The sequence below is a fragment of the Equus caballus genome, chromosome 7, assembly GCF_041296265.1.
Source record: "Equus caballus isolate H_3958 breed thoroughbred chromosome 7, TB-T2T, whole genome shotgun sequence".
NCBI classification, from domain to species: Eukaryota; Metazoa; Chordata; class Mammalia; order Perissodactyla; family Equidae; genus Equus; species Equus caballus.
The window spans coordinates 13713841-13740977 of NC_091690.1; the positions used below are offsets into that span (position 1 = coordinate 13713841).

General features: G+C 35.1%; 1 protein-coding gene across 4 annotated transcripts in view; it reads left to right on the forward strand.

Annotated features, from left to right (window-relative positions):
* The window catches only part of DYNC2H1 (dynein cytoplasmic 2 heavy chain 1), a 292362-nt gene that overhangs the window by 233945 nt on the left and 31280 nt on the right, over positions 1–27137 (forward strand). For all 4 annotated transcript variants that reach the window (XM_023644714.2, XM_023644715.2, XM_023644716.2 and 1 more), the window contains 2 exons: positions 3730–3819; positions 25865–25974. In XM_023644714.2, coding sequence (XP_023500482.2) covers positions 3730–3819; positions 25865–25974 — 200 coding nt within the window. The remainder of the gene's footprint in view (positions 1–3729; positions 3820–25864; positions 25975–27137) is intronic.

Genomic DNA, 27137 nt, shown 5'->3' on the forward strand with positions numbered 1-27137 from the left:
TGTTAACAAATGCTAGCAACTGGATCTCTATAAAAAGAAACCCTGATCTGTAGCATTTGCTGATTTCCGTGGTGTAAATACTCCTATAATTGCTGATTTCAAATTATCAATTCAAGGTCACTGAACAGAGTTGGGAAGAGATGCCCATTAGCACACTATGACTAATATTCCTACCATACAGATACAATAGATAAAAATAATCTCAAACACATAGATAATAAGTCATAAAATAATTAGGAAGTGATGAGTTTTGAATATTTGTTTGGTTTGTTTTAAATAAAATTTATTTAGTTGTAAATTCTTATCATTTTAAATATTGGCTAACAACTGGCTTGCATAAATCATAAAATTTTAAGAATCAGCTCTCATGAGACTTTATAAGCTGATTCTGTTGCATCACTGGAAAAATCTCAAAATAATTATACATAGCAAAAGAAAGAAGATAAAAAGTAATTTTTTATTTATTTGGTATATAATTCTAGAAAATTCAAACTAATATTTTTTCCAGCTTTTTTTTGGGAGGGGGAGGAAAGATTAGCCCTGAGCTAACTACTGCCAGTCCTCTTCTTTTTTGCTGAGGAAGCTTGGCCCTGAGCTAACATCTGTGCCCATTTTCCTCTACTTTATATGTGGGATGCCTACCACAGCATGGTGTGCCAAGTGGTGCCATGTCTGCACCCGGGATCCGAACTGGCGAACCCCGGGCCGCCGAGAAGCGGAACATGCGCACTTAACCACTGCGCCACTCGGCGGGCCCCTTTTCCAGCTTTTCGAAGTACAGTTGACCAATGCAGACTAATACATGTTAATAGCAGATAGCAACTGGCTGGAAAATAGGCTTTTGAGATAGGTCTCATACATTATAAAGGGGAACAAAGGAACTTTGGGGGTAATTGTCAATAATTTTTGGTTATATTTTGAGTTCACCCTACATAAGTTTAATACTATTTAGAGCCTAAAGTGAATGTATTATTTTTAATTTAGGAATTATTTACCAAAGCTTAATGTAGCTTGGATGAATCTGTACAAGATTTTTAAACACATATGCACGTAAGCACACAAAATCTATGGCTAACCCAATGATTGTTATCTAGTTTGTGTTTCTACTAAAAGCCAGTTAATATGATATCAAAGGTATAACAAACTAATGGGCTGAACCCAAGTTCTTTTGTTTCACCTGAAGGAACTAGTTGATTAATTGTATTAATGCTCAGAAATTACTGTTAAGACTGGCTCAGTAATTATTTCATGATATTCTAATTTATATTAATTAACCACTTACTCTATGATCATGTGAAAAATTACTTTTGAAGCATTATTATGCCATTTTGCATTGGTAGTCATTTCTAGTTTAAATAAAAAATTTTAAACAAAAATTCATGAACTTGTTTTTATTGTTATGTTTCATTTAACATGTTTAAAACGTATGGCAAATTATGGAAATCAAAACTCAGTATTTTTAGTTTTGTGATATTTACTGATCAATATTAATACAAACCCTCAGAGCCCATTTAACTCTGCTCTTGAGGTGAGGTTAATTAAAATCTCTGTTAAAATATTGATACAAATTATTTTAACCTCAACATGCCTACATACTACGTATACAAATACATGCATTTAAGTATGTCAACATGATATTGTCTAAATGAATGTATCACAAAAAACAACACAGAAACAGTTTGTAGATTCTTAAAACCTCAGGGATATAAAAGCATAGAAATTTGTTATTGAACATTATCTTGAAATAAATTTCACAGAAGTACATAAAGACAAATACTAAAGAAACATCTATTTTAAGAAGTATACACATCTTGAATAGAATTTCTCATTCCTCACCAATAGCCATTTTCAATCATCAGATTCTTTCCTCAAGATACCTTTATTGTTTCAATATATGATACTACTCGTCACAACAGCTCTATGTTTTACCTATTATCTACTTTGTTTATTTCCTTGCTTTAGTTTTTTGGTAATTCTGGGTTAATTTAGTTAAATTTTGGTGCTAACGAGGTCAGGATTCAATCCCTAAATTGACCACTTTGCTTCAAATTGTTGTGCGAATTTGAACTTTTTTTTAATAACTTGAATGACCTTCTAATTTATCATTCAAACCAGTATAGTTTGAGAGTTAAACAGCCTCCTTCCTGGGTTAAAACATCATCTTTTTTTTTTTTTTTTTTTTTTGAGGAAGATTGGCCCTATGCTGCCCATCTTCCTCTTTTTGCTTGAGGGATATTGTCACTGAGCTAACATCTGTGCCAATCTTCCACTGTTTTTTTTACGTGGGACGCTGCCACAGTGGCTTGAAGAGTGGTGCTAGGTCTGCGCCCAGGATCTGAACCTGTGAACCCTGGGCACTGAAGTGGAACGTGGGAACTTAACCACTATGCCACCAGGCCAGCCCCAAAACATCATCATTTTTTAAAAAATCATTTATTTTAAACTTACAAATCTGAAATTTGGGTAGGCCTTGGTAGAGAAAGCTTGTCTCTTCCACACAGCTCACTCACATGGCTGACAAGTCAGTGCTCTTGGAGCTAAGAGCCTTACTTCATCTCCACATGGGCCTCTCCAAAAATTGGGTTTCACAATGTGGTGGCTGGGTTCCAAGATCAAGAGTCTCAAAACACAGGAAATACAAGCAACCCATTTCTTAAGGCCTGGACCTGGAAACTGGCTCAGCATCAGTTCTGTTCTATTCACAGGACCCTTATTTAAGGAGAGGAGCACAGCTTTCAGTGTCTGTCACTTGAGAGAAGTGTCAAAGGATTTGGGGGTCACATTTTAAAATCACCACACCTGTTTCAATTCAAAGCACAGTTCTGGCACTTATCCACCATATTCCTAAGAAGGCTTACTTTACTCATCTAAAGTAATTAATTGATCTAGATGTTTCCTAAGGTCCTTTTCCATTGTAAATTCCATTATCTTATAATTTCTATTTTCCATACATTGTTTATACTCTAGCCTAGAGTAGTTTCTCAACTATAGAATCACTCATTGTTTTGGGTGATTCCAATATTCCCTCCTTATTACTACACTTCAGAAAAATAAGCTGTTAAGAAGCTTGAATGATATTTACATATTATTTGGAAAACCCTTACAGAAAAGGTATAATATTATAATGAACATGAACTTAAAGAATATTGTGAAGGAAAGAAGTATGCATTAATGGAGAATGCAGTTAATAGTAGGTCAGATATTAAAAAGATAACTTTTTTAGAATGGTTTTATTTAATTTTAATTTAGAATCTTTCTTCTCTTTTCATCATATATGTCAGTGTGGTTTTATGGATAAAATTTCCACTGTACTGCTCTATTTATAGCTTAAAGAAATTCTGTAGGGACCAAGACTGGTTGTTTTTTATCTTTACCACTTAAAAATGAATTTGTCAAACTTAATTTGATTTCATTATGCACTAAATATTGTTTGAAGAAAACATGGTTTGCAACTTTCTGTATAGCAGTTTATGTTCATTTGTTTATTCTTTCAAGAATTTTTGCTTTAAAAAAATCTCCTCTTAGAGAAACAGATTAATTCGTTCTGTCTCTATCATTTAATTTTGATGAGTTAAGATCAAAGAAAAACATTTAACTTAATGGAGTGAACTCATGATACACATAATGCAAATTATGCCAAAATATTTTCTCCATCACGCTAATGTTAAAAGTTCTTTTATATAGAATAGTGTGTATGTACACTTAATTTGGAACATTTTTAAATTGCAGTGTCCCTTCACATGGCAGAGCAAGTGGGAAGGCCCAGAAGATCCCTTACAATACCTTAGAGGTCTTGTAGCTCGTGCCCTTGCAATACAGGTAAGACTAAATTATTTAATAATTGTATTGTATGACTGTATGACTATTGTGTTATAGACGCGCATGTGCAGATAACCTTTTTTGCTAGCAACTAGTGAGAATATTATGATTTTGTACATAAAGCACCATAGATTCATTTCTCATTCTGTCATCTGTGATTTTATATAGCACTCTAAAAAATAGAATGCTCTTTCTGCTTAGTGTGGCTTTTTGTAATTTTTGAGAATTTACACAAAAATCTATAATTTTGATATAGATGGATCATATAAATGCTAACTGAAATTGATTTATAACTGTGACTGATTTGCTTTAGGGTATATCCTTCCTATCGGGAGCTGCTATTTTTCTTTCAAAGTGTTCAAGTTTTTTCACAGTTACCCAGTCAGGTAACTACAGGAAAATTGAATAGATTGAGGAGTGATACAGAGGGAGAGAGAGCGATTTTTTTTAAGAAACATCAAATAGTATAGATTAGTTGGTGCTTGCAATATACCCCTTCTCCCGTGTGGTTTTTGCACTGTCTTTACTGCCTCCTCCCTCTGCTCGTTGTGCCTGCTTCACAAACAGCATTTACCACATCAGCTTCTAATATCATGTGAGTAACTTAATCACTGCCCTTCTAGATGCAGCAGTTTTCATCTATGCTTTTCTTTTAGTCTAAGCGCATGCATCTGTCTACATCTTTAACTTTGTTATCACTTGCTACTGCTCCACCTTTGAACCCCTAAAATGTTCATATCACTCTTGGACCACACCACATTTCACTCTCAATTTCTTGCTTCTTAGACATTCCAGATTCATCCTGCTTGGTGTTCTCCCAGTCTGTTCACTGTCTTTCCTCATCCTGCCCAAGTTAGCCTGGAATCCATGGCTTGTAGCTTTAACCATTCTCTTTCTGGCATCTTCACTTATCCTAACTTTCTTTCCCTCGTGCTTCATCCTTCCTGAAAACCATTGAACTTGGATTAGTCTCTGTCTATACACAAGCTCCTGAGCTCTGCTATTGACACTTCAGATATAAAGTGTCCAGTATTGGATGGACCCTGAGCACTGCTCCTATATTCCACAATGATTGTCTCAAACATTCACTTCTTTCCTGAAGACACCGTTCTGTCACTGCCTCCCGTTTCCCTTAGCAGAATACCTTGCTTTACAGAGAAAATTCAAGCTATGAAATATGACCACTTGAAAATTCCTACTCTTCTCTCCCACCTGCAAATTTGTCTGAACCCACTCTCATCATCTTTGTTCTAATACAACAGAAGTTGACCTTCTGCTGTTTAAGGCACATCCCAAGACCTTTATATTCAATTCCATCTGCTCTCATTTCTTTAGACACTTCCTCCAGGAAGGTCTTCACTTGTTCTTCCGTCTTTTCATCTTTTCTTCTTTTCTTACTCTATCCTGTCAGCGTACAAATGGGACTCCTTTGAAGGAGTCAGGACTCATCTGAATGTTTGTTTGACTTCTAGTATAAGCAGTCTCTGGGCTGTAGGATTATTGGAGAAATAATTGCTGGATCTGAAAATGAGAGTAAAATTAGCAGGTAGAGAAGAACCAGGCAAGCACTCTGATTTACTCAGGTTTCTATCTGCTGTGTATATGCCTGGACATAATTTATCAATAAATGCCAAAAAGAATGAAAGGAAGGAAGGAGGAAGGGGAAAAGGATGGAGAGGGCAGAGAGGAAGGACAAATTAGTCCATCAGTGATCTTAAAAAAATATAGAAATGCTCTGAAGTTCTTGGTATGGTATAATTGCATAGCTGTGATAATTTATCACTTCCTGTATTTGTCCGTATTGTTTGCTTTAGATTATTTTTGTAAAGGGCAGAAACTTTTTTTATATGCTGCAAATGGTAGCCTGTTTTACACTGTATGTGTAAGTACACTTAACGAATTATGCTATGTGCATATAACAATAAATAGATTGATACTGAAACTAATTTTTAAAACAACTTTACATGAATTGTAATTTGTCTGGCATGATTATTCTTACTGAGTATATGGAGTACTCGTCATCAAAACTGAAAACTTTTCCGTTCTGTAATTTTCTTAAAAGCTTTATAGTCATTTAGCCTTAATTCTAATGATAAAATACCCTCAAGATAGAATTTAGGCTTGACCATAGCTTATCTTTTGTCCTTCCAACCAGTGAATGTGTAATATTCTTCATTTCTATCACCACTTAGGAATATGGAGGGTTTTTTTATTGTTTTGTTTTTCTGCCTTAATTTTTACAAAGATGTCCACCTCCCTAAGGTAACCTTTGATGTTTGGGATTCACTTTCCATCTATTCAAGGGTCTGCCAGGTCCTTTGTTTTCATATGTACCTTCTCTGTTTCATAGAGACATCCAGAGCAACTTGTGAAGCTGGAGAAACCATATGGCTACCTAGGTGGAGAATAAAGGGATGAGAACATGGGTGGGCAGGGAGAATTAGAAGTACTAGTTGCAAAGATCTGTGAAAATGGCAGCTTTTGGTTTCTTATGAAAGTGTAACGATCAGACTGAATCCAAACTGGTACACAGAAGCTTGAGCCCAGTTCCAGCCCTAGTTAAAGATCCCAGAGCCTTTCATTTTAGGCCATAACATATAGGGAAACCGAACAAGCTACTGAGTGTCATATACAGTGCCTATTCATTACAGGGGTTTTGTACCAATAAAGTGAGACTGACTGGAGTCAAGGATGGCTTTCATTTATTCATTCAGTCAAGAATATAGTAAGCAGCTGCTGTATGCTAGGTTCTGAGTGAAGTACTGGAGATAACATGCTCAATAAATTGATATAGTTCCTGCCTCACAGAATTCATTTCTTACATTCATTCACTTTACAATTAAAAATTCTAGGGGCTGGCCCCGTGGCTGAGTGGTTAAGTTTGCGTGCTCCGCTTTGGCAGCCCAGGGTTTTGCTGGTTCGGATCCTTGGTGCAGACATGGCACTGCTTGTCAGGCCATGCTGAGGTGGCATCCCACATGCCACAACTAGAAGGAGCAAAAACTGAAATATACAAGTATGTACTGGGGGGATTTGGGGAGAAAAAGCAGGAAAAAAAGAAGATTGGCAACAGTTGTTAGCTCAGGTGCCAATCTTTAAAAGAAATTCTATCTTGGTTCCAAAAACTGTGCTGAGATTGCTGAATGTAGAATGGTAAACCAAATAGATATACGTTGTGTCAATTTTTAGAACTTAGCTTCTGGTAGGTTCCTTGTGTTTTGTTTTAAAATTTATAATGACTTTTTGAACTCTGCACAGTTTTTTTGTCCTAACTCAAGCCAGTGGCTGGAATACTCATATAGTATCAAATCTTGCCATTTTTTTCTTTTTATGGTGAAATTTTGTTGTTTATATCAGCTCTTAGGGACCTTGAAGTCTGGGGAAATCTGAGCAATGAAGAGAATTAGTTATTGTTCTTGTTATTATTAATAAATATCATTCAGCATGACATATAAACTATCCTTAGAGTTATCAGGAAAGAAAGACAACTAAATAAGCGACAACAATCAAAACAATAAAGCAAGTACTATAGGAGTAAATAGTGATTCTAGGTTGTGGTACCTCTGCTTAGGGCTGTCTCCTGTCCCCACGGTCCCCAATTTTGTCCTCCTGCAATAGCCTGAATTGTCTGAATTAGGCCTAAGTTGAGCACTAGGTACTAGACTGCCTGAGTACTCCTTCTACCAGCAGTTGCTAACGTTATGTTACTCCTTCCCACAGCTCCCACCCTGCAATGCTAGGAAGCAGATTTTTCCTCTCACTCTTGTGTTTTCCTGACACTCTTTTTAGATGCTGCTTCCTGTCTTTTGTTCAAATTAATATTCAGGCACACAGTTTCTAGCACGTCTATTAAGATGTTTCCTGTTAGCTTAGCCACTAAGATTGCTTCTTTAGCTTTTTACATTGCTTTTACTTCTATTGCCCACCTCAGGAAGACTGGTTCTTCAGTGAAAAAAATCGGTGAGCCCCTAGCTCTTCCTTCTTGTACTTTCACCCTTACTATCTTTAAGGAATTACAATGGCATTTCTAGATCCAGAAATGTCTCATTATGCCCTATTTGGGTTCATATAAATAGCTCTTCTCACTTCCCTAGCAGTAAAATGTACTTGTTACCTAATTTGAACTTTAGATCATTTTCTTTTCTTTCAGTGTACCACTTCAAACATATGTTTAAACTTTTTAAATGATCCAGTGAAGGATAGAAAGAGAAAATGAACATTTATAAGAACTGAGCACATATTGGATGCCAGGCATATATGTGTTTTACGTAGAATCTAGTAAAATGACATATGAGGTAAATGTTTTTTCCATTTTTAAAGATAGGAAAAATAAAACCCCAAATTCAAGAATAGTTAAGTAGTTTATGAAAATTATGTGGTAAATGAGAGAACTCACAACAAAGTACCATTTCTATAATAACCTGCCAGAGTTTTTGCTCATATCATAATCCATTAGCAACATTTTTTAAAAATGGTCACATCCTCCCCCTTGAAATCTTTTTATAAGTTGGCCTCCAGTTCACCACACTCTTCTGTTTTCTTCTTATCTGTCCGCTTTGCTGGCCTTTCTTCTCCTTCATCTCTAATGTTGGATTCCCTAGAGCACAGCCTTCTGACCTTTCCTATCTGTACTCCGCCCCTAGTGATCTCACAACTTTGAAACTCATCTAAACTTTGATGATCCTCAGATTTAAGCTCTAGCCCAGTCCTCTCTCCTAACTCTCGTGCATACTCAGTATTTTTACTCGTGTTTTTAATAAACATCTCAAACTTAACATATTCAAAATTGAACTTCTGCCATTTACCAAAACACTTGTGCTACCCAAAATCATTCCCATAAAAGTAAATGCCAGCTCCATCTTCTTGTGGCATAAGCCCAGTCTTGGAACCCTTGTTAACTCCTCTCCTCTCATAGTCTGCATTCTACCAGAAAAATTATCTTGCTTCTGTGTTCAAAACATATTCAGAGACACCTCTCACCACTTTCACTGCTACAACCTTGACTGAAGTCATTATTAATGCAGCTGCCACCTAGCTAGTCCTGCTTCCACCCTTGTCCCCTTTCTAGTTGGTTCTCAACCCAGCAGTCTAAATCTTCTGGTTAAAGCGTAAGTCAGATTATATTATTCCTGTCTTGGAAATATCCCCATGACTTCTCATCCCATCAAGAGTAACGAAATCCTTAAAACAACCTACAAGTTAAGATCAGGCCCATTACCTCCATGATTTCCTCTCCTACTTTTTGCTCCCTCATTTACTCTGTTCCAGCCATACTGATCTCCTTGCTTTTCAGTGAACAACCTGGCACACTCCCTCTTTATTCTTGCTGTTTCCTCTACCTGGAATGCTCTCCTCAGATATCTTTAGGGAGGTTTCTTTATCTTCTTCAGGTCTTTACTCCAACATCATCTCCTCCCCAGAGGCTTTCTTTGACCATCCTATTTCAGATTGCACCCCTGTCCCTTCCTTGATGCTTTTTATCTTCTTTCCCTTCTTTATTTTTGCCCATAGCCTATATCTCCACCTAATATTCTATACATTTTACTTATTTGTTTTATTTATTTATTTTCTATGTATTCCACTAAAATGGAAGCTTCATAAGGATGAGATTTTTGTCTGTTTACTGCTCTATCCAAGCATCTAAAACAATGGCTCACACAAATAGACTTTTCAATAAATATCTGTTGAATAAGTGAATGAGTCAGTCAACCTTAGGGTCGTTCTTAAGCAAACTGACCTCAATCTCTTTCATGTTTCCCAGTCATCAGGCTTTAGCCTCCTGAGATGTATTCTGTAGTATCCATGATTTGTTTCTGAGATTTTAGCTTCTATCTAAGTCTACCCAATAAACATTATAGTTTAACTTTATATTCTTATTCCACAATCTAGTATTTGAAGACTTGTTTTATTTTCTCATAATATCCCATACTTTAAAAGCAATCATATTAAAATTGCATTGTTTATTTTTCATTCATTTTCTGAGGTGTCTTACTCTATTTTAGAAGGTTCAACAGTACTTTGCGTGAAAAAGGAAACTATCTTCCTAACTCTTTATTTTCTCTATTTTCCCATTTAGTAACTCTTATGGTCCTTAATTCCTTTAGTAACTCTTACAGTGTTTTACACATAGTATGTACTCAATAAAATTATTCGTAGACTTACATAAACGAAATTGAAAAAGTAGTCTGTATGTGGTTTAAAACCTCCAGCACCTCTATTTTTATATACTACGTTCAGCTAGAAGAGCTACCTTATGGATGTTTTTTATTCATATGTATTCATTAATTTATTTGTTCATTCAGTGAGTATTTATTGAACTTTTATTGTGTGCCACCCACTGTTCTAAGTGCTGAAAATACACAGTAGTGAGGAAAACATGAAATTCCTGCCAACAGGAATCTCTACATTTAGTGAAAGAGATAGATGATAAACAAATAAATATGTTCATATTAGAGTTATACAGAAAAGTGCATCTTGGCAAAATCCTGAGTTTTAAGATTAATATACAGCCAAACTTTCAACTAGATTGTCACCATCATAGAATGAACTTAGGGTATATGTTTCAGATTTTATTCAGTAATGTATAGCTATTACGATAGCAGTAGTATTACTGACTTTTTAGAGTCAGATTTTGTACAAGGACAGTAATTTCTCAACACTGGCAGCTGATAAATTCTGCCTGTGGTCAACTCTCCTGCACATTTAGAATGCTAAACAGTAGTCATAGTCCATGACGATCTGCAGTTTTATAGAAGCAATTCTGTCAGCCATGCTGTTTGTACTGCTTGCAGAAGATAAATCTGGGTTCAGAAATGTGACAATATAGCAACATAATTGGCTTTCAAGATAACAAAATCTTCCCTGAATTTTTATCTGCATCTCAGTTTTCATCATATGCATACTAATTTCAGCAGCTTCCTGGAGTAACATAATAAGAGGATCTTTACAGCAGAAAACATGCAGAGAATACTTAAACTCTTATGACAAGTTTGGTTTCTTGAAGAATCAGCAGGTTCTAGCAAACAAACTACTTTCCCTGCAAATAACCAGTTGTTAATAATATCTGCTGTTGGTGCCCCTATTTTCAAAATAGTGTTTCAAGGCTTTCCTTGGTTCATGCAGCCATTTTTACCATTTAAAGGCTTCTATTACATCTTGTTTAAACATAGTTTCTTAGTATATAACAAGACAATAGCAAAATGTCTTAAAGTCATGTAGGTTTATCTTTGGCTAAAGAACAACAATAAACGTGGTTGACAGGTTTTTCTGCTTTAGTCAGTATGTCTGTCCTGTCAAATATTGTCATCATTTCCAGAAGCACAATGGAAGGTTGTGAACAAAGCGTGTGTACTTTTGATTCCTAAATCAGTCATAGCTTTTACCACATTTGTCCCATTTTTGATGATAATTGGGTCCTGATTTTCCATTCTAGAATGTATCTTCTGTCAAGTTCACTTTGTAGTTAGCTATTTGTAACTGGAAAGCACTTCTCGAGAAAGGAAAGCAGTGATAGTGTTTCATGTTAATTTACACGTTGTTACACTTTAAAAGCACTTTGGAAAGTATATGTTATCTAATTGTCTATTGCACATAATATTGAAGTAAAGTATTTAATGATACTACCAGTAATATTAACTTGTTTGTATATAGTAGAAATAGCTTAGGAAAATATATTTCAGTACATTTTCTAGGAAGAACCTTTAATGTAAGATTCACAGATTAAACAAATCTCAAAACTCCTTGTACTTCCTGTCCTGAAAATGATTGGTAATCTCTAGCAGTGATTTGTCAAGCATTTTTTTAACCTCCATGGATTCAAAACCTCAACAAAAAATTGTTCCTAAATAAGTATTCTTCTTAATATCTATTTTTTTGAAATTTTGTGAGAAAATAAATATTTGATGTATCTAAATTTTTTTACTTTTTTTATTTTTGTGTCTGGAAGATGAAATATATTGGATATTTTTGTAAATGATATTAGAGGTTATTATGTATTAGAGGTTCTATATAAAAATATTATATATTAGAGGTTATTTTGTAGGTATCATTGTTATTTCATCCTCACAAGTTAGTGAGTATTCCCAATTGGGACTTCTCCTTGAAAGACCTATGGTTAAATAGAACTAAATAACCCTATAATTAAATTTTATTCTTAAAAGTAATCTTATTTAATGTTGCAAATGCAAATATGTCAGACAATTTTAGGGAGATCTGGATTTCAACATAGCCAAATATGTGTATCCTACTTTATATTAGTTAAATTTTTATTAATGTTTCTTGACTAAAATGCTTCCAACATTATTCCTTAATGCTATTGCATTCTCTCCTAAAGATATTTTATTATCACTATGTTTATTTATTGAACTCTAGAGTTCTTAATTTTTGTTACATAAAACTAAAGTTTTCACAATCATTTTTTAAATTTTAGTCTTGCAATGGCAAATACATGTTTATAGTTTAAGAGAATTTCAACCTTTAGAGCACATAAGGGATTATTTTCACTCCAAGTGGCAAATAAAATACTTATATGTGTATGATAGTAAATAATCTAACATTTAAAATAAATGTGAATGTCATGCCTTGTTGACATTAGTAACATTGTCACACTTATTAGATAGGGTAGTAACATCTGTGCTTATACAAATATTGCTATTGTTCATTTCTGGAATGTCAGAAGAATTTTAAAGTAGGCATCTATTTATTGGACCTACATAAAGGTGAAGGCAAATAATAGATCTTGGCCAAATATTGAAGCTGAACTGAACTTTATTTCTAATAAATATCAGGATTCCATAAACAAACTGATGTAGATTAAAGTTGCTGGAAAGTGAATGGATTAGAAAGGGTGACACTTTGGGATGAGTGGTCAGTAAGACCTCTCAGGAGGTGATATTTAAACAGAGACTTGAATGAAGTAAGAAAAACAAACCATGAACATATCTGAGGGAAAAACAAATCTAGGCAGAGGGACCAGCAAATGCAAAATCTTTGACACAGGAATGTGCTCTGCTTGAGTAAGGAATGAAAAGGAAGCCAGGGTGGCTGGAGCATGTGTAAAAGGAGCAATGCTCCTGGAAATGAGGATTAATGGGTTGCCAGGAACCGTGACATATAGGTCCATGCAAGCTTTGGTAAGAGACTTTAAATTTAGTTTCAATGCATGAAAAGTCAGTGGATGACTGACAGCAGGGGATTGAAAGATTATTCTGTTGGTGTGTGAAAAATAGACTATAGGAAGGAAGAATTGAAGCAGGCTAACTAGTTAAGAGGTTATTGCAATAATCTGATGAAGTTATGATGGTGTTAAGGATTAGGGCAGTGGAGGTGAAGAAGTAGTAGGATTTCTATATTAGACCTGTGGATTTGGCTGTGGGACATGGGAGAAAGATGTGAAAAAATGATTTCAAGGTTTTGGCCTGAACAATTAGTTGAACTTTTCATTGACAGTTGAAGGATACTGGTGATCGAGCAGATTTCTTAGGGAAGTGGGAAATGGTCTTATAAGTTAAGAGTTCTGATTCAAGCATGTTAAGTTTAGCTACCTTTTTGCCATCATGGTGGAAATGTCAGAGAAGTAAGTGACAGGAGACTGGTTGAAGTAGAACAGATGAAATTGGGAGTCATCAGCATGTAAAGATGGTCTTTAAAACCATAGGATTGACCAAATAGTGGGCCCTGGTACACCCCAGTATTGAAAAGTCCAGGAAAGGAAAAGGAGTCAATAATGGAGCCCAAGAAGAGTTAGTTAGGAAGACAGAAGAAAGACTGAGAGATTGTGGTAATCGAGAATCCAAGAGAAGAAAATGTTTTAAAAAGATCAAAGTTATCAACTGTGTCAAATACTGTAAGTGAGATTAGACAGTTTTTTCAGAGATATTTTTTATGAAGTGGCACAGATAAATAGGATGATAGCTGATGGGGAAAAGGATCAAGGGAGTGTTTTTTGTTGTAGTTTGGTTTGGTTTTAATAGGGGGATATTTCACCACATCTGTATCAAATAAAGATGGAAAAGTTAATGGTGCCAGACAGAAGGAAATCATTTTAGGAGTAAAATTCTTGGGAAGACAAGAAGAAATAGATCACTGTGTATATGTGGAAGGATTGGCCTTAAATAGGAATTTGAACTAATCATGCTTATAAACTATAATAGATCATTAGGAAGAGACCTATAAATCGGGTGGACTATTTAAATCCCTGGTTTGCCACACTAAAAATTAAGTACTATCTAAAAGGCCATTTCTGATAATCTTGTTTCTCACAGTAGTTCAGCTTCTATGTGAACTCTGCATGTGCAGGTTTGACTCATTCAACTTAACTCATTCCTGTCTTTGGAAAAGTCAGGGGAAACAGTCAGTGAAAAACATGGGTAATCAAATTTTATTCTCTGAAATTTTATCCACAAATTGGTAAAAGAAAATCACAAGATTCTGTTGAAAAATAACACTTCCTTGTGTCAAACATTTAGCCTAGAAACCCAGATTTATGGTTATTGTTTTTTCAAATTACAAAAAATACCATATGTTTAGCTAGACTGTCCAGTATTCTAATAGATGGATATGTTAAAGGTAGAGGAAGAGTAAAGATTTCCTTTTTCAAGAGTAAGATAAAGTATATTCTCTTTCCAACTAGATAAGACCATGTCTATTAAGTTAATAAAGTTCTACAAACTAACAAAAATCTTCTCGTTCAATTACTCAGCCATAAAAAAAGACTGAATCATCCCATTGCAACAGCATGGATGAAGCTTGAGGGAATTATGTTAAGCAAAATAAGCTAGACAGAGAAAGAAAAACATCATATGATTTCACTCATATGTGGAAGATAAACAAACATGTGGACAAAGAGAACAGATTAGTGGTTACCAGAAGGGAAACAGGTGGAGGGGTGGGCAAAAGGGGTAAAGGGACACATATGTATGGTGACAGATAAAAACTAGACTATTGGTGATGAGCGCAATGCAGTCTATTCAGAAACTGATATGTAATAATGTACACCTGAAATTACATAGTGTTATAAACCAATATGACCTCAATAAAATAATTCTTTTTAAAAAATCCTTTCATTCAAGACAGCTCTAGAGGCTAAAGTTTCCCTGAGACTCTTTGTACAGCTTGAGGCTTTTTTTTAAGTCAGCTATACAATGTGAGGGACCACTAACAGAACCCAATTAGAAAGTGGTTCAGATTTTAAAAATTAGACCAGCTGACTTTAATTTGTAGAAGTAAGCCTTCTGGGTGTCTACCATGCTCTTACCAAATCCATAATAGAACTTAGTTTGTCCCTGAATCTGTATTCATTACCAAACCACATGGCCAGACTTGTTCTTCTTAAAAGGTTTATTGTAGCTAAGTTTTTATAAGCAATGAGAAGTGTGTAACATGCTTTCAATCTCATAAACACCTAAGTTTATTACTAATGTTTTGTTTCTTTTGTATATCTCGTTAATTTGGGGAAGATTTTTTTGGTTTGTTCCTTCTCCGTTTTATTAATTCAAGATTTGGGGTGTTTTTGGTTTTTGGACAATTTTGACAAATATCTTTGCCAGATATTTTTGACAATCCAGAAAATAAACAATAAGGTGTGACCCAAAGTACTAGGAACTTTTTGTTTTTGTTTTTTATATTATTTGTAATTACCTGATAAATGTTGAAGGAATACACTTTAGTCTTTTAAGATACCAGAGACAAAGTTATAAAGAACGCCTAACAAGTAAGAAGTCAATTACAGAGTTTGAAAATCCTTCAGAAATCTTCCCCTCCTCACCCCTCCATGGAGGCAGGTTCTGTGCTCACTGTGCCATGGGTTAAAACAGGAAGAAAATGAGGCCAGCCCAGTGGCACAGTGGTTAGGTATGCACGTTCCACTTCGGCGGCCCAAGGTTTGCTGGTTCGGATCCCAGGTGTGGACATAGCACCGCTTGGCAAGCCATGCTGTGGTAGGAATCCCACATATAAAGTAGAGGAAGATGGGCACAAATGTTAGCTCAGGGCCAGTCTTCCTCAGCAAAAAAAAAAAGTGGAGGATTGGCAGCAGATGTTAGCTCAGGGCTGATCTGCCTCAAAAAAAAAAAAAAAAAACAGGAAGAAGACATTAACCTTGTATAGAAAAATTAGGATATTAACTTTAAAGAAATAGTAAGCAAAAGGGGAAACTTACTATATTATCTAGAGTGCTTTCCACTGGAATGAATATGAGTGTGTTCATGTTGTATATATGTTTCTCCACAATACCAATTAGCAGTTTCAAATTCTGTTCATAAATTAGTATGTGGAGAAAAATCCTCTTAATAGTGTTTCTAAAAAGATATCTTACAGGAAAATATCTCATTTCCCTCTGGCTCCAGATCTACTGCTAATGCTGACATTCATGTTCTACAAAATGGTTAGCATCTTCATAGGAAATTTAGAGTGAATAAAAGGGTAAATTATCATGAAACAAGGTCTCATTGCCAAGTATGATTTCTGTGCCTTAAGAAGGTAAATGAAAATGATTAAGAAATTTTATCCATTTTGCAAAGGAACTGGATTCACAATGAGAGAGGGTAGTGCAAAGAGATTTCTTATGGCCTAGGCAACTTTCAGCATATCTCTAGATGTGATGGAGATGAGAATGGCTAAGAACATCAGAATTTCTTTATAAACATATAACGTTGAAGCCCCTCTCTAAAGCCAGCACTTCTCTCTCTCTTCCAAAGTTGTTTGGTTGAGATAAATTGCCTAGAAACACGGAAAGGGGAAGTGAAAATTTAGGTTTTTAGACTATTTACTTTGAAAAACCCATGGGGCCGGCTCCGTGGCCGAGTGGTTAAGTTCGTGTGCTCCGCTGCGGCGACCCAGGGTTCGGACGTGCAACTAAGATATACAAGTGTGTATGGGGCGGGTTGGGGAGATAAAAGCAGGAAAAAAAAAAAAAAAAAAGATTGGCAACGGTTGTTAGCCCAGGTGCCAATCTTTGAAAACAAAAGAAAAACCCTCAGAGAAGCAACACAATGAAGTCCTTACTTTGAGAAAATTTTAACCAATTCCATGAAAACATAGAGCTGTGACTTACCTTAACCATAGAGTCTCCTTTTTATTCTCAATTCCTAGTAATAGGATATAGAGCTCTAGAAATAAGATATAATATATAAAAAATTAGTTGCATTAAACTGGCAGAATTAGGGAAGACATCTTTGATATGGTGGTATTTGAACGGAGATGTGAAAAAGGTGAGGGAATTGCCCTGCAAATAGATACTTGCTAGAGGAGAGTTTCAGGCAGAGGCAACAGCAGATACCCTGAGACAGAAGAGTTTTTGAGAAAGGGAGGCCAGTGTAACTGAAGGAAAGTAGACAAGGAAAAGGTGGTCAGAGAAGTCAAGGATTAGAATGAATTCTCGTGTGCTATTGTAAGGACCTTTGCTTCTACCGTCAGTGAGATACATGTGATAATTATGTTATTATCATGTTATTATTATGTTATGTAATTTTATTTACTAGTGTGATCATTATCATTATTAAAGCAGTAATTTTACTCTTTGAATTCTGTTTTGTTCAGCCTAAACCCTAAAATTTTCCTTTACAAGATATGGCAATTTATAAGCTTATTTTTTTCACTGAGTGATATTAAAATAAATCATTAAGTATTATTTTTACAAATTGATATATAGTTTCAAAGTTACCAACTAAAAGGCGAAAATTGTCAAATTGGATAAAACACAATTCAGCTGTGAAGGCTATCTGGCATCAGGGCATTGCACTTGAAATATAGACACAAATAGGTTTTAAACAAAATGAGGCAATAAGATATACCATGATAAAACTAGTCAAAAGAAAGCTTTTGTACTATATTAATATCAGGCAATACAGGTTTCAAAGCAAAGAATGTAGCAAGGAATAATGAAGGTTATTTTACAATGATAAAGTGATCAAGTCATTAAAAGAACATAAAACTAAAATTTTACACATCTAATAACAGAGTTTCAAAATAATGAAACAAAAACTGATAGAACTTTGAGGAGAAATAGATAAATCCATGATTAAAGTTGGAGATTTCAAAACACCTCTTTCAATAATTGACAGAATAAGTAGAAAATCAGTTAAGATATAGAAGACTTGAACAACATTATTAACTAATTGATATTTATAGACCATTACATCCAACTACTGCAGAACACCTTCTTTTCAAGTACACACAGAATCTTACCAAGGTGGATCCATAAAGTAGTCTTGAATCATCTAAAAGGATTTAAGCCACACGAAGTATGCCCTCTGACCACAATAGAATTAAGTTAGAAACAAATAACAAGAAGATTTGTAGGAAATCTTCAACAGTTGGAAGTTAAATACCTACTTTTAAATAATTCATGAGTCAAAGATATCAAAAAGAAAATAATGAATTTAGCTAAAAAAAATCAAACCACAGCACGTTAAAGTTGGGAGATACTGTGAAGAATTGAAGTCAATGTAAATGGTTAGCAGAACATTAATGGATAAAATCTTAACTACAATTTTGGTTGGCAAGTTAACCTTATTAATATAGCATGTGAGGCAAGAAATTATTTTTTTAAGGATCACATACATAGTCAAAATGCTTAGAGCTGCAGGAAACTGATCCAACTCAGTCTTCTCTTGAACTCCGATTTTACATGTCAATCTCAAAAGTCTACTGAAAGATGACTTGAGATTGAGACTCAAAAGACTGAACTTGGAAGAGATCACTGAATTTGTTTTCTCTCCCATGCTTGTAGAATCTAACTCCTAAACCTAGTGCACAAGATTTGAATAATGAAAACCTACGCCCAGGTTTGAGTCTAGGAAAAAATGAGACTCCAGGAATGGCATATATTTAATAATGTACTCACTGTTTCTTGAAGTTAGTACAACAAACTCTGGGAAGAAATAGCATACTGGTTTTTAATTATTAATTCTTAGGTTTTAATTCCAATACAATTCCTGGTAATCTACCTTGCTGATGAGCTGCAGTTTATTACCATCTATTCATCCAATGAATTGAGAAATTTGTTATACCCAGCATTATTAACATGCTAATAACTTTTAATGTTTTGTTTACTCCAGTCGAAATAATGAGTGGAGGTACTTGTTTTTATTCTGGATAAATTAAATTTTAGTTCTGGATGAATTTATTCTCAGATACTCAAGCCTCTAAATATATACTAAGTAATTTTGAAGAAAAGATGAAGGAATAAAAATATGGCACATTGAGAAGACAGATGCCTGAATTACTTATTTGCCTTAAACACTTTTTCTAAGGAAGACAGTGCATTAAAACAAAATAAAATGGCATCAGTTTATTAATGCGTTTCATTTTATACTAAATAATTGCTAATTCACATGAATGAAAATAGTAATTAATACACTGAAGGCCAAACTCAGCTGAAATGATGTATTATGATATGCCTTCATCAATATTTTTCTATGTATTCAAGTAATGTTTTTACATAATTACATTCTGTAATTATGTGTAAACATTGTGTACATTTTTACATTCTGATAAATATATTAGCTCATGAACATTTTCCAATATCATTAAATATTCTTCAAATATCAGTTTTATTGCTATGTAATTTTTTATTGTATTGATATACCATAATTTAATTGGCTTATTTCTATTATTTGCTAATTTCTGTTATTCTATAATATATTATTTTATAATTTCTATTATTATTATACTTCTAATTTCTTAAAATTATAAATAATTTTAAATGAGCAAACCATGTGTAATAGTCTCTTGATTATTTCCTTAATTTACATTTCAAGAAAAGGAATTAAAGCTTTCATGCATTTCATCAAATTGCTTTATAGAAGTATTGTACCAGTATACACTGCTACCAAAATTTTGTCCATGTTACACACTTAGCAACACTGGAGCATTATCGTTTCTCACTTTGCTATTCTGATGAGCTAAAAACATATCTTAGTTTTTAAATTTACATAACTATTAAGGATGATCCTATCTTTCATGTTTCAATAAGCATGTAAACAACCTACCATTGTGTTGACATTATTAACCCATTTTCATATTTGTAGAAAATATTTTTCCAAATTTACTATTAATGGCTTTTACTTTTGTTTATGGTATTTTTGCATCTACAAAATTTTTTATAATCTAACATATTTCTTTTCCTTTTTTCTATTTAAAAAATGTCTACCAATCTGTAATCAGATACATAATCTTTTTTTTCTCCTCTTAAAGTGATTTTCTTTTTGTCCCCCATTAATCCATGAAATAACATTGTGTTTTCAATGCTAAGTAGCATAATTTTAGGCCAGAATTTGAATTAAAGATTGAACTTTTTTTCCAAACAGTAAACTATTTTCCCCCAGTACCGTTTATTGAATATTTCTTCCCTTCCCTGGTGATCTCTGTTGCCACCTTTATAATATATTAAATTCTTACATTTTTTGCTTCATTATCATCAGAGATTGAGGCTCAGCTTCTTTGTAAATGTGTATGAACACTTGAAAGGAAATGTTTTTTGCTGTGGGGTATAACTGATACAATTGGATTTACTCCAATCATTTGATTAAATTATTTGTTTTTATGCTTTTAGGCCCTTTGGGTTTTTCAAAAGGTTGCTTATTATATGCATTTAATTTTGTTACAATAATCATTTAGATTTAATTCTATATTTAACTGATTTCATTGTTTATCACCTAACAGCTTTAGCCTCTAACTTCTACACCCTTGAAAATCTTAGTGTTGTCTATATATAAGACAGCTGGAGAACATTTTTTACTAATGTTTAAAAGAAAAAAGATACAGAAGTATGGTGTATTTATTTTCTGAACTCTGGCCTAAATAAAAATGACACTCAGTTGTATTCATAAATAAATGGTAGGTGAACTAGATATAAAATTCTTGAAGGAACAACCTTTTCCTTCAAAATTCTATGTTTATTGGTCCTTATACAAGTAGAACTCTCAGGAGACATTATTCATTTTTTTTATATGGTTTCCCACTTAACACCTTCCATCACAGTTACTTATGCATGTTTCATCTCCCCTAATTAGATGATAAGCTCCTTGCTTTCAGTAAGTGCTTCTGAGTGAGTAAATGACTGCCACTTGAATTCATACATTCTGCTAGCATTCTTAAATAAAATATTGCAATATTTTAAAACTGCCCTAAATTACCTGGGAAAAATCATTCGATTATGTTATAGTAAGGGGAACTATCCTCAATGATCTCTATAGTTCATTCCAGTTAAGAAGTTTTACTGAATATGATTCTCTGTATGGTGTATGTATAATATTCAAGAAATTGCCCAACCCTTTAAGTTGTTCAATTCTGTTAGCTGTTTATTTGCTTATCTCCATAATTACATTTATTATATATCATTTAGAGAATTATAGCTATATAGTCCATAATCATAGGAGAGGCATACATAGGTCTTATGTTCAGTCTCAAACCTAATCCTTTAAAAAGAGCATGGCCCGTAACCAGGAGTGGAGTAGAGAAGAAACATTTACTGAAAACATTTGCCAGCTAATATGCCTACTCCTTCGCTGAAAGCCCTATCCATATATACATATTCCTGCTTATTAAAGATCATGCTTGGGGCCTGCCCAGTGGCGCAGCGGTTGAGTTCGCAAGTTCCACTTCAGTGGCCCAGGGTTCGCCCGTTCTGATCCTGGGTGCAGACATGGCACTGCTTGACAAGCCATGCTGTGGCAGGCATCCCACATATAAAGTAGAGGAAGATGGGCATGGATGTTATCTCAGGGCCAGTCTTCCTCAATCAAAAGAGGAGGATTGGCAGATGTTAGCTCAGGGCTAATCTTCCTCAAAAAAAAAAAAAGAAAAATCATGCTGTTTAAGTCTTTATTTACATTCCTATAAATTAGTATAAATGTAGGGTTTTCTTAAATACTTTTTTTTTTTTTTAAAGATTTTATTTTTTCCTTTTTCTCCCCAAAGCCCCCCGGTACATAGTTGTGTATTCTTTGTTGTGGGTTCCTCTAGCTGTGGCATGTGGGACGCCGCCTCAGCGTGGTCTGACGAGCCGTGCCATGTCCGCGCCCAGGATTCGAACCGACGAAACACTGGGCCGCCTGCAGCGGAGCGCGCGAACCCAACCACTCGGCCACGGGGCCAGCCCCTTCTTAAATACTTTTTTTAAAGAGCAGTTTTAAGTTTACGACAAAATTGAGAGGAAGATACAGAGATTTCCCGTATATTGCCTGCCACAACACATGTGTAGCCTCCCCCGTTGTCAACATCACTCACCAGAATAGTACATTTTTTACTGAGGAAGGATCTACATTGACGCATTATAATCACCCAATGTCTATAGTTGACCTTAGGGTTCACTCTTGATGTTTTATATTCTATGAGTTTAGACAAATGTATAATGACATATATCCATCATTACAATATCATACAGAGTATTTTCACTGCCCTGAAAATCCTCTGTGCTCTTCCTCTTCATCTCTCTCTCCTCTCCGACCCCTGGCAACCACTGATCTTTTTATTGTCTCCATGGATTTTCCTTTTCCAGGTATATTGTTGGAATCATACAGCATGCAGCCTTTTCAGATTAGCTTCTCTGACTTCGTAATATGCGTTTAAGTCTCCTCCATGTCTTTGTTCTGGATATTCCACAGTTAATTATCCACTCACCCACTTAAGAATGTCTTGGTTGCTTTGGAAATTATGAATAAAGCTGCTGTAAACATCCACGTGCAGGATTAAATGTATTTTTTTAAAATAAAAAATGGGGGCCAACCTGGTGGTGCAGTGGTTAAGTGCTCACGTTCCAGTTCGGCAGCCTGGGGTTCACCGGTTCAGATCCAGGGTGCAGACATGGCACTGCTTGACAAGCCATGCTGTGGCAGGCATCCCACATATAAAGTAGAGGAAGATGGGCATGGATGTTATCTCAGGGCCAGTCTTCCTCAATCAAAAGAGGAGGATTGGCAGATGTTAGCTCAGGGCTAATCTTCCTCAAAAAAAAAAAAAGAAAAATCATGCTGTTTAAGTCTTTATTTACATTCCTATAAATTAGTATAAATGTAGGGTTTTCTTAAATACTTTTTTTTTTTTTTAAAGATTTTATTTTTTCCTTTTTCTCCCCAAAGCCCCCCGGTACATAGTTGTGTATTCTTTGTTGTGGGTTCCTCTAGCTGTGGCATGTGGGACGCCGCCTCAGCGTGGTCTGACGAGCCGTGTCATGTCCGCGCCCAGGATTCGAACCGACGAAACACTGGGCCGCCTGCAGCGGAGCGCGCGAACCCAACCACTCGGCCACAGGGCCAGCCCCTTCTTAAATACTTTTTTTAAAGAGCAGTTTTAAGTTTACGACAAAATTGAGAGGAAGATACAGAGATTTCCCGTATATTGCCTGCCACAACACATGTGTAGCCTCCCCCGTTGTCAACATCACTCACCAGAATAGTACATTTTTTACTGAGGAAGGATCTACATTGACGCATTATAATCACCCAATGTCTATAGTTGACCTTAGGGTTCACTCTTGATGTTTTATATTCTATGAGTTTAGACAAATGTATAATGACATATATCCATCATTACAATATCATACAGAGTATTTTCACTGCCCTGAAAATCCTCTGTGCTCTTCCTCTTCATCTCTCTCTCCTCTCCGACCCCTGGCAACCACTGATCTTTTTATTGTCTCCATGGATTTTCCTTTTCCAGGTATATTGTTGGAATCATACAGCATGCAGCCTTTTCAGATTAGCTTCTCTGACTTCGTAATATGCGTTTAAGTCTCCTCCATGTCTTTGTTCTGGATATTCCACAGTTAATTATCCACTCACCCACTTAAGAATGTCTTGGTTGCTTTGGAAATTATGAATAAAGCTGCTGTAAACATCCACGTGCAGGATTAAATGTATTTTTTTAAAATAAAAAATGGGGGCCAACCTGGTGGTGCAGTGGTTAAGTGCTCACGTTCCATTTCGGCAGCCTGGGGTTCACCGGTTCAGATCCAGGGTGCAGACATGGCACCGCTTGGCAAGCCATGCTGTGGTAGGCGTCCAACATATAAAGTAGAGGAAGATGGGCATGGATGTTAGCTCAGGGCCAGTCTTCTTCAACGAAAAGAGGGGTATTGGCAGCAGTTAGCTCAGGGCTAATCTTCCTCAAAAAAAAAAAGTGCTTGTTTGTTCTTCACTATAAAGTTTGCTGTTCAAACACTTTATACACATTAAAAGAATATTTGGTCTTTAAACTTTACCAAATATACTTTGCTGTAGTCTATCTTTAAGCTTAATAGACTAACAAGTTATTTTTTTCTTATGGACTAAGAAAAATATTTTTCTTAAAGAAGCTTTTCCTCCTTGACTAATTAATTCAAACTTTAATAAAGTAAAAATCTGGCTATCAGCTACATACTAATTTTTAATTAATTTAAACATATGCACATCCATTTCTGGCAACAACTCTTGGAGTTTTTGAATTCAAAATTAATTTTAAGGAATCAATGAAATAGTATAACTTGAAATATTTATAGAGTAAAAAATAGTTGTTTTAAAATAACAGGAATAGTAATTCTCTGCAATAAAAAAGGGTCATGCAAGCATACTTGTTGACTATGTTTAGGTAATGAAAATAGAAGGCAAAAATATAATAAAAGTATTTGATAGGGAGTAAACAATACTTGCTATGCATAATTTTAAGTTATTTAATTGAAGTAGATACTTTATGAAATGTTATTGTTATAAAGGATAACACCCAAGGAGAAATAATTATACTTTGTTAGAGAGATCTCTTTTTAAAGTAGGTCTTTTCTGCTTTTGAAATCAACATATTATCAGTTGTTAGGAAGGACATAGGAACATTTTTGCTACAGAGTAGGAATGCTAGTCAAATGCATTAAGATGTTAATACAAACACACTAGCTTTGGAGATTTTAATTTCTTGTATTGTAGACCCATCTGACAGATGTAAATGCTAGGGTGGTTAACATGGTGTTACAGTACATGAGACACAGCCTTTCTACACAGTAATAAATAAACACAATTTTTTCCTAGACTGTCTATAAATCATGCAAATGAATTACTGAGTGAATGAGAATTCTGCAAGTTTTTAATAGCTGACATTACTGTGATATCATCTCTGTGCACCAACTGAAATAGACTGATTCAGAACGCATCAGTAAGTTGTTTATCTCTTAAGGCACATTAGCACCTGCGGGAAATACTACAGAGAAACAAATCACCAAAGGCTTCCTGAGTTTATTACCTGGCTCAAAACAGTTACTCTTTGACCTTGGGCAGGACCCTTAAGCTCACCATGCCTCCATTTTCTCATTGTAAAATGGGGATATTAATACTAACTTTCAGGGTTGTAGTAAGCACAAAATTGGTTAATACAGGGAAGGCGTATAGTAAGTCTTGCACAAGACTATGTAGTTTTTGTCATTTGTTCCACATGGCCATTCTTTATTCTACTCATCAAACATATGTTATGATGATGTGTATTTCTCCAAATGGAGTATAAGTTGATTTACAAAATAGCAGATAAGTAGAAAAGATTATTTAAAAAGAAATTTTAACAAGAAATTTTTTCTTCCTGGACATTACCTTCCCCTATAGTACTTGATTCAGTAAGGTGGCAAGTTTACTGTCAAATCTGGATCTGGAACTCTAGTTCAGTTTGTGTTGTCAGGACTTGGGGACCCTGGGAACTCTGCCGTTAGACCCAGACATTCAGTCCAGTCTCCTGAGCACACCCTGAGAGGTGAGTCTCACCAGGAGAAGTGCTAGCCCAAACTGAAATATTATATATTAGGTTAATTTTTGTATTTTAGACATTTATTTTGAGTAGATTTTTACCAACAAAAGGTTGTGCAAGGAAGCTTTTTTCTGATGGATGGATATATTATGTCAAAAAACTATAACAGATCTTACAGTGTACATTGGAGATCTTTTTTTTTTCTAGACACCATTTCAAGAATTTGGAAACTGCTTAACTTTCTCATTGAAAATGACTTCTGCATAATAATTCTTTAATATATTTCTTTATCTTTCATGTTTACAAGGTTTTTAAAAGTGTGTTTATATATTTTTCCTCCCTGTAGAACTGGGTAGAGAGAGCTGAAAAACAAGCTCTTCTCTCTGATACACTTGACCTGTCAGAACTCTTCCACCCAGACACATTTCTCAACGCTCTTCGCCAGGAAACTGCAAGGTAAATAAAATGCAACACTTTACTTATTTGTCTGTGAAGGTAATTATACTTAGCTGTATTTACTTCTGATCACATTCCCTTGATTGTCAAGAAGTAAATTCACTGTTGATTACAGATAGTTGTATTATTTTATAATACTTGACTTTTAATGTCAATTAGCTTTTAGCTTAAAAAGTGTTGCTTTTAATTATGATGTGTTTTTTATTAGAATTGAAAAAAGATAAAATTTAAAACTTTGGTCACTTATTTATCTAGATCTGTTGTGTCCAATATAGTAGGCAGAAGTTAAATGGAACTATTTAAATTTAAATGAGTTAAAGTTAAATAAAATTTAAAATGTAATTTCTCCATCATACTAGCTACATTTGAAGTGCTCAAAAGCCAGATGTGCCTGGTGGCTACCATTTTGGACTGCATGAAAGCATTTTTATCTTCACAGAAAATTCTGTTAGACAGTGCTGACTAGGCTTCTTGGTTGGGAACAATATTTGATGGTTAAGATCAAGCTCTTTTTTATAACAAATTTGGATTATCGTATCATACATAGTCTATAATTTTTAACGTTAGAATGTAATAAAAGAGACACTACCAAAAATATACTGGAAGGGCCTCATCTCCCACCACCGGAGGTCAGGCATGACCCTGTAGGCAGTTGGGCCATTGATGGTTTCGGAGCAGTGAAAGGAGATGATTAGATTTTTGATTTAAATGTGAAATTTAATGACTCTGAAGAATGGGCAGGGAGGAGAGAGGGAGGATTAAAAAGCTCACAGAAGATTCAGAGGTTTCCAGCGTCTCTGCTTCGTGTGTGAAGATGGATTCCAGGGGAGAGTGACATCAGCATCGTGGCAGAGTGAACTCTTTCTTAAGACTCTCCCTGCTAAGATACAATGAAAAGCACCTTCAGAAACCAACAGAGGACATTCACACAACACAATAGATGTCTGAGAGACCCACGCAGCCATATATCTGAACATAGAGGTGCTGGAGCCCCGGGAGGAAGTGGAAGGAGATAAGGGACTCTCCTCTCCTCCCTGGCAGCAATCTAGGCATAGAACTGTGCATGGCTCTGAGAAGAGAGTGGGGAGGGTCGGCTCTCCACAGGGACACCTTTGCTCTCAAAATTGCCTCCCAGCCATATACTGTAAAGCTATAATAATCAA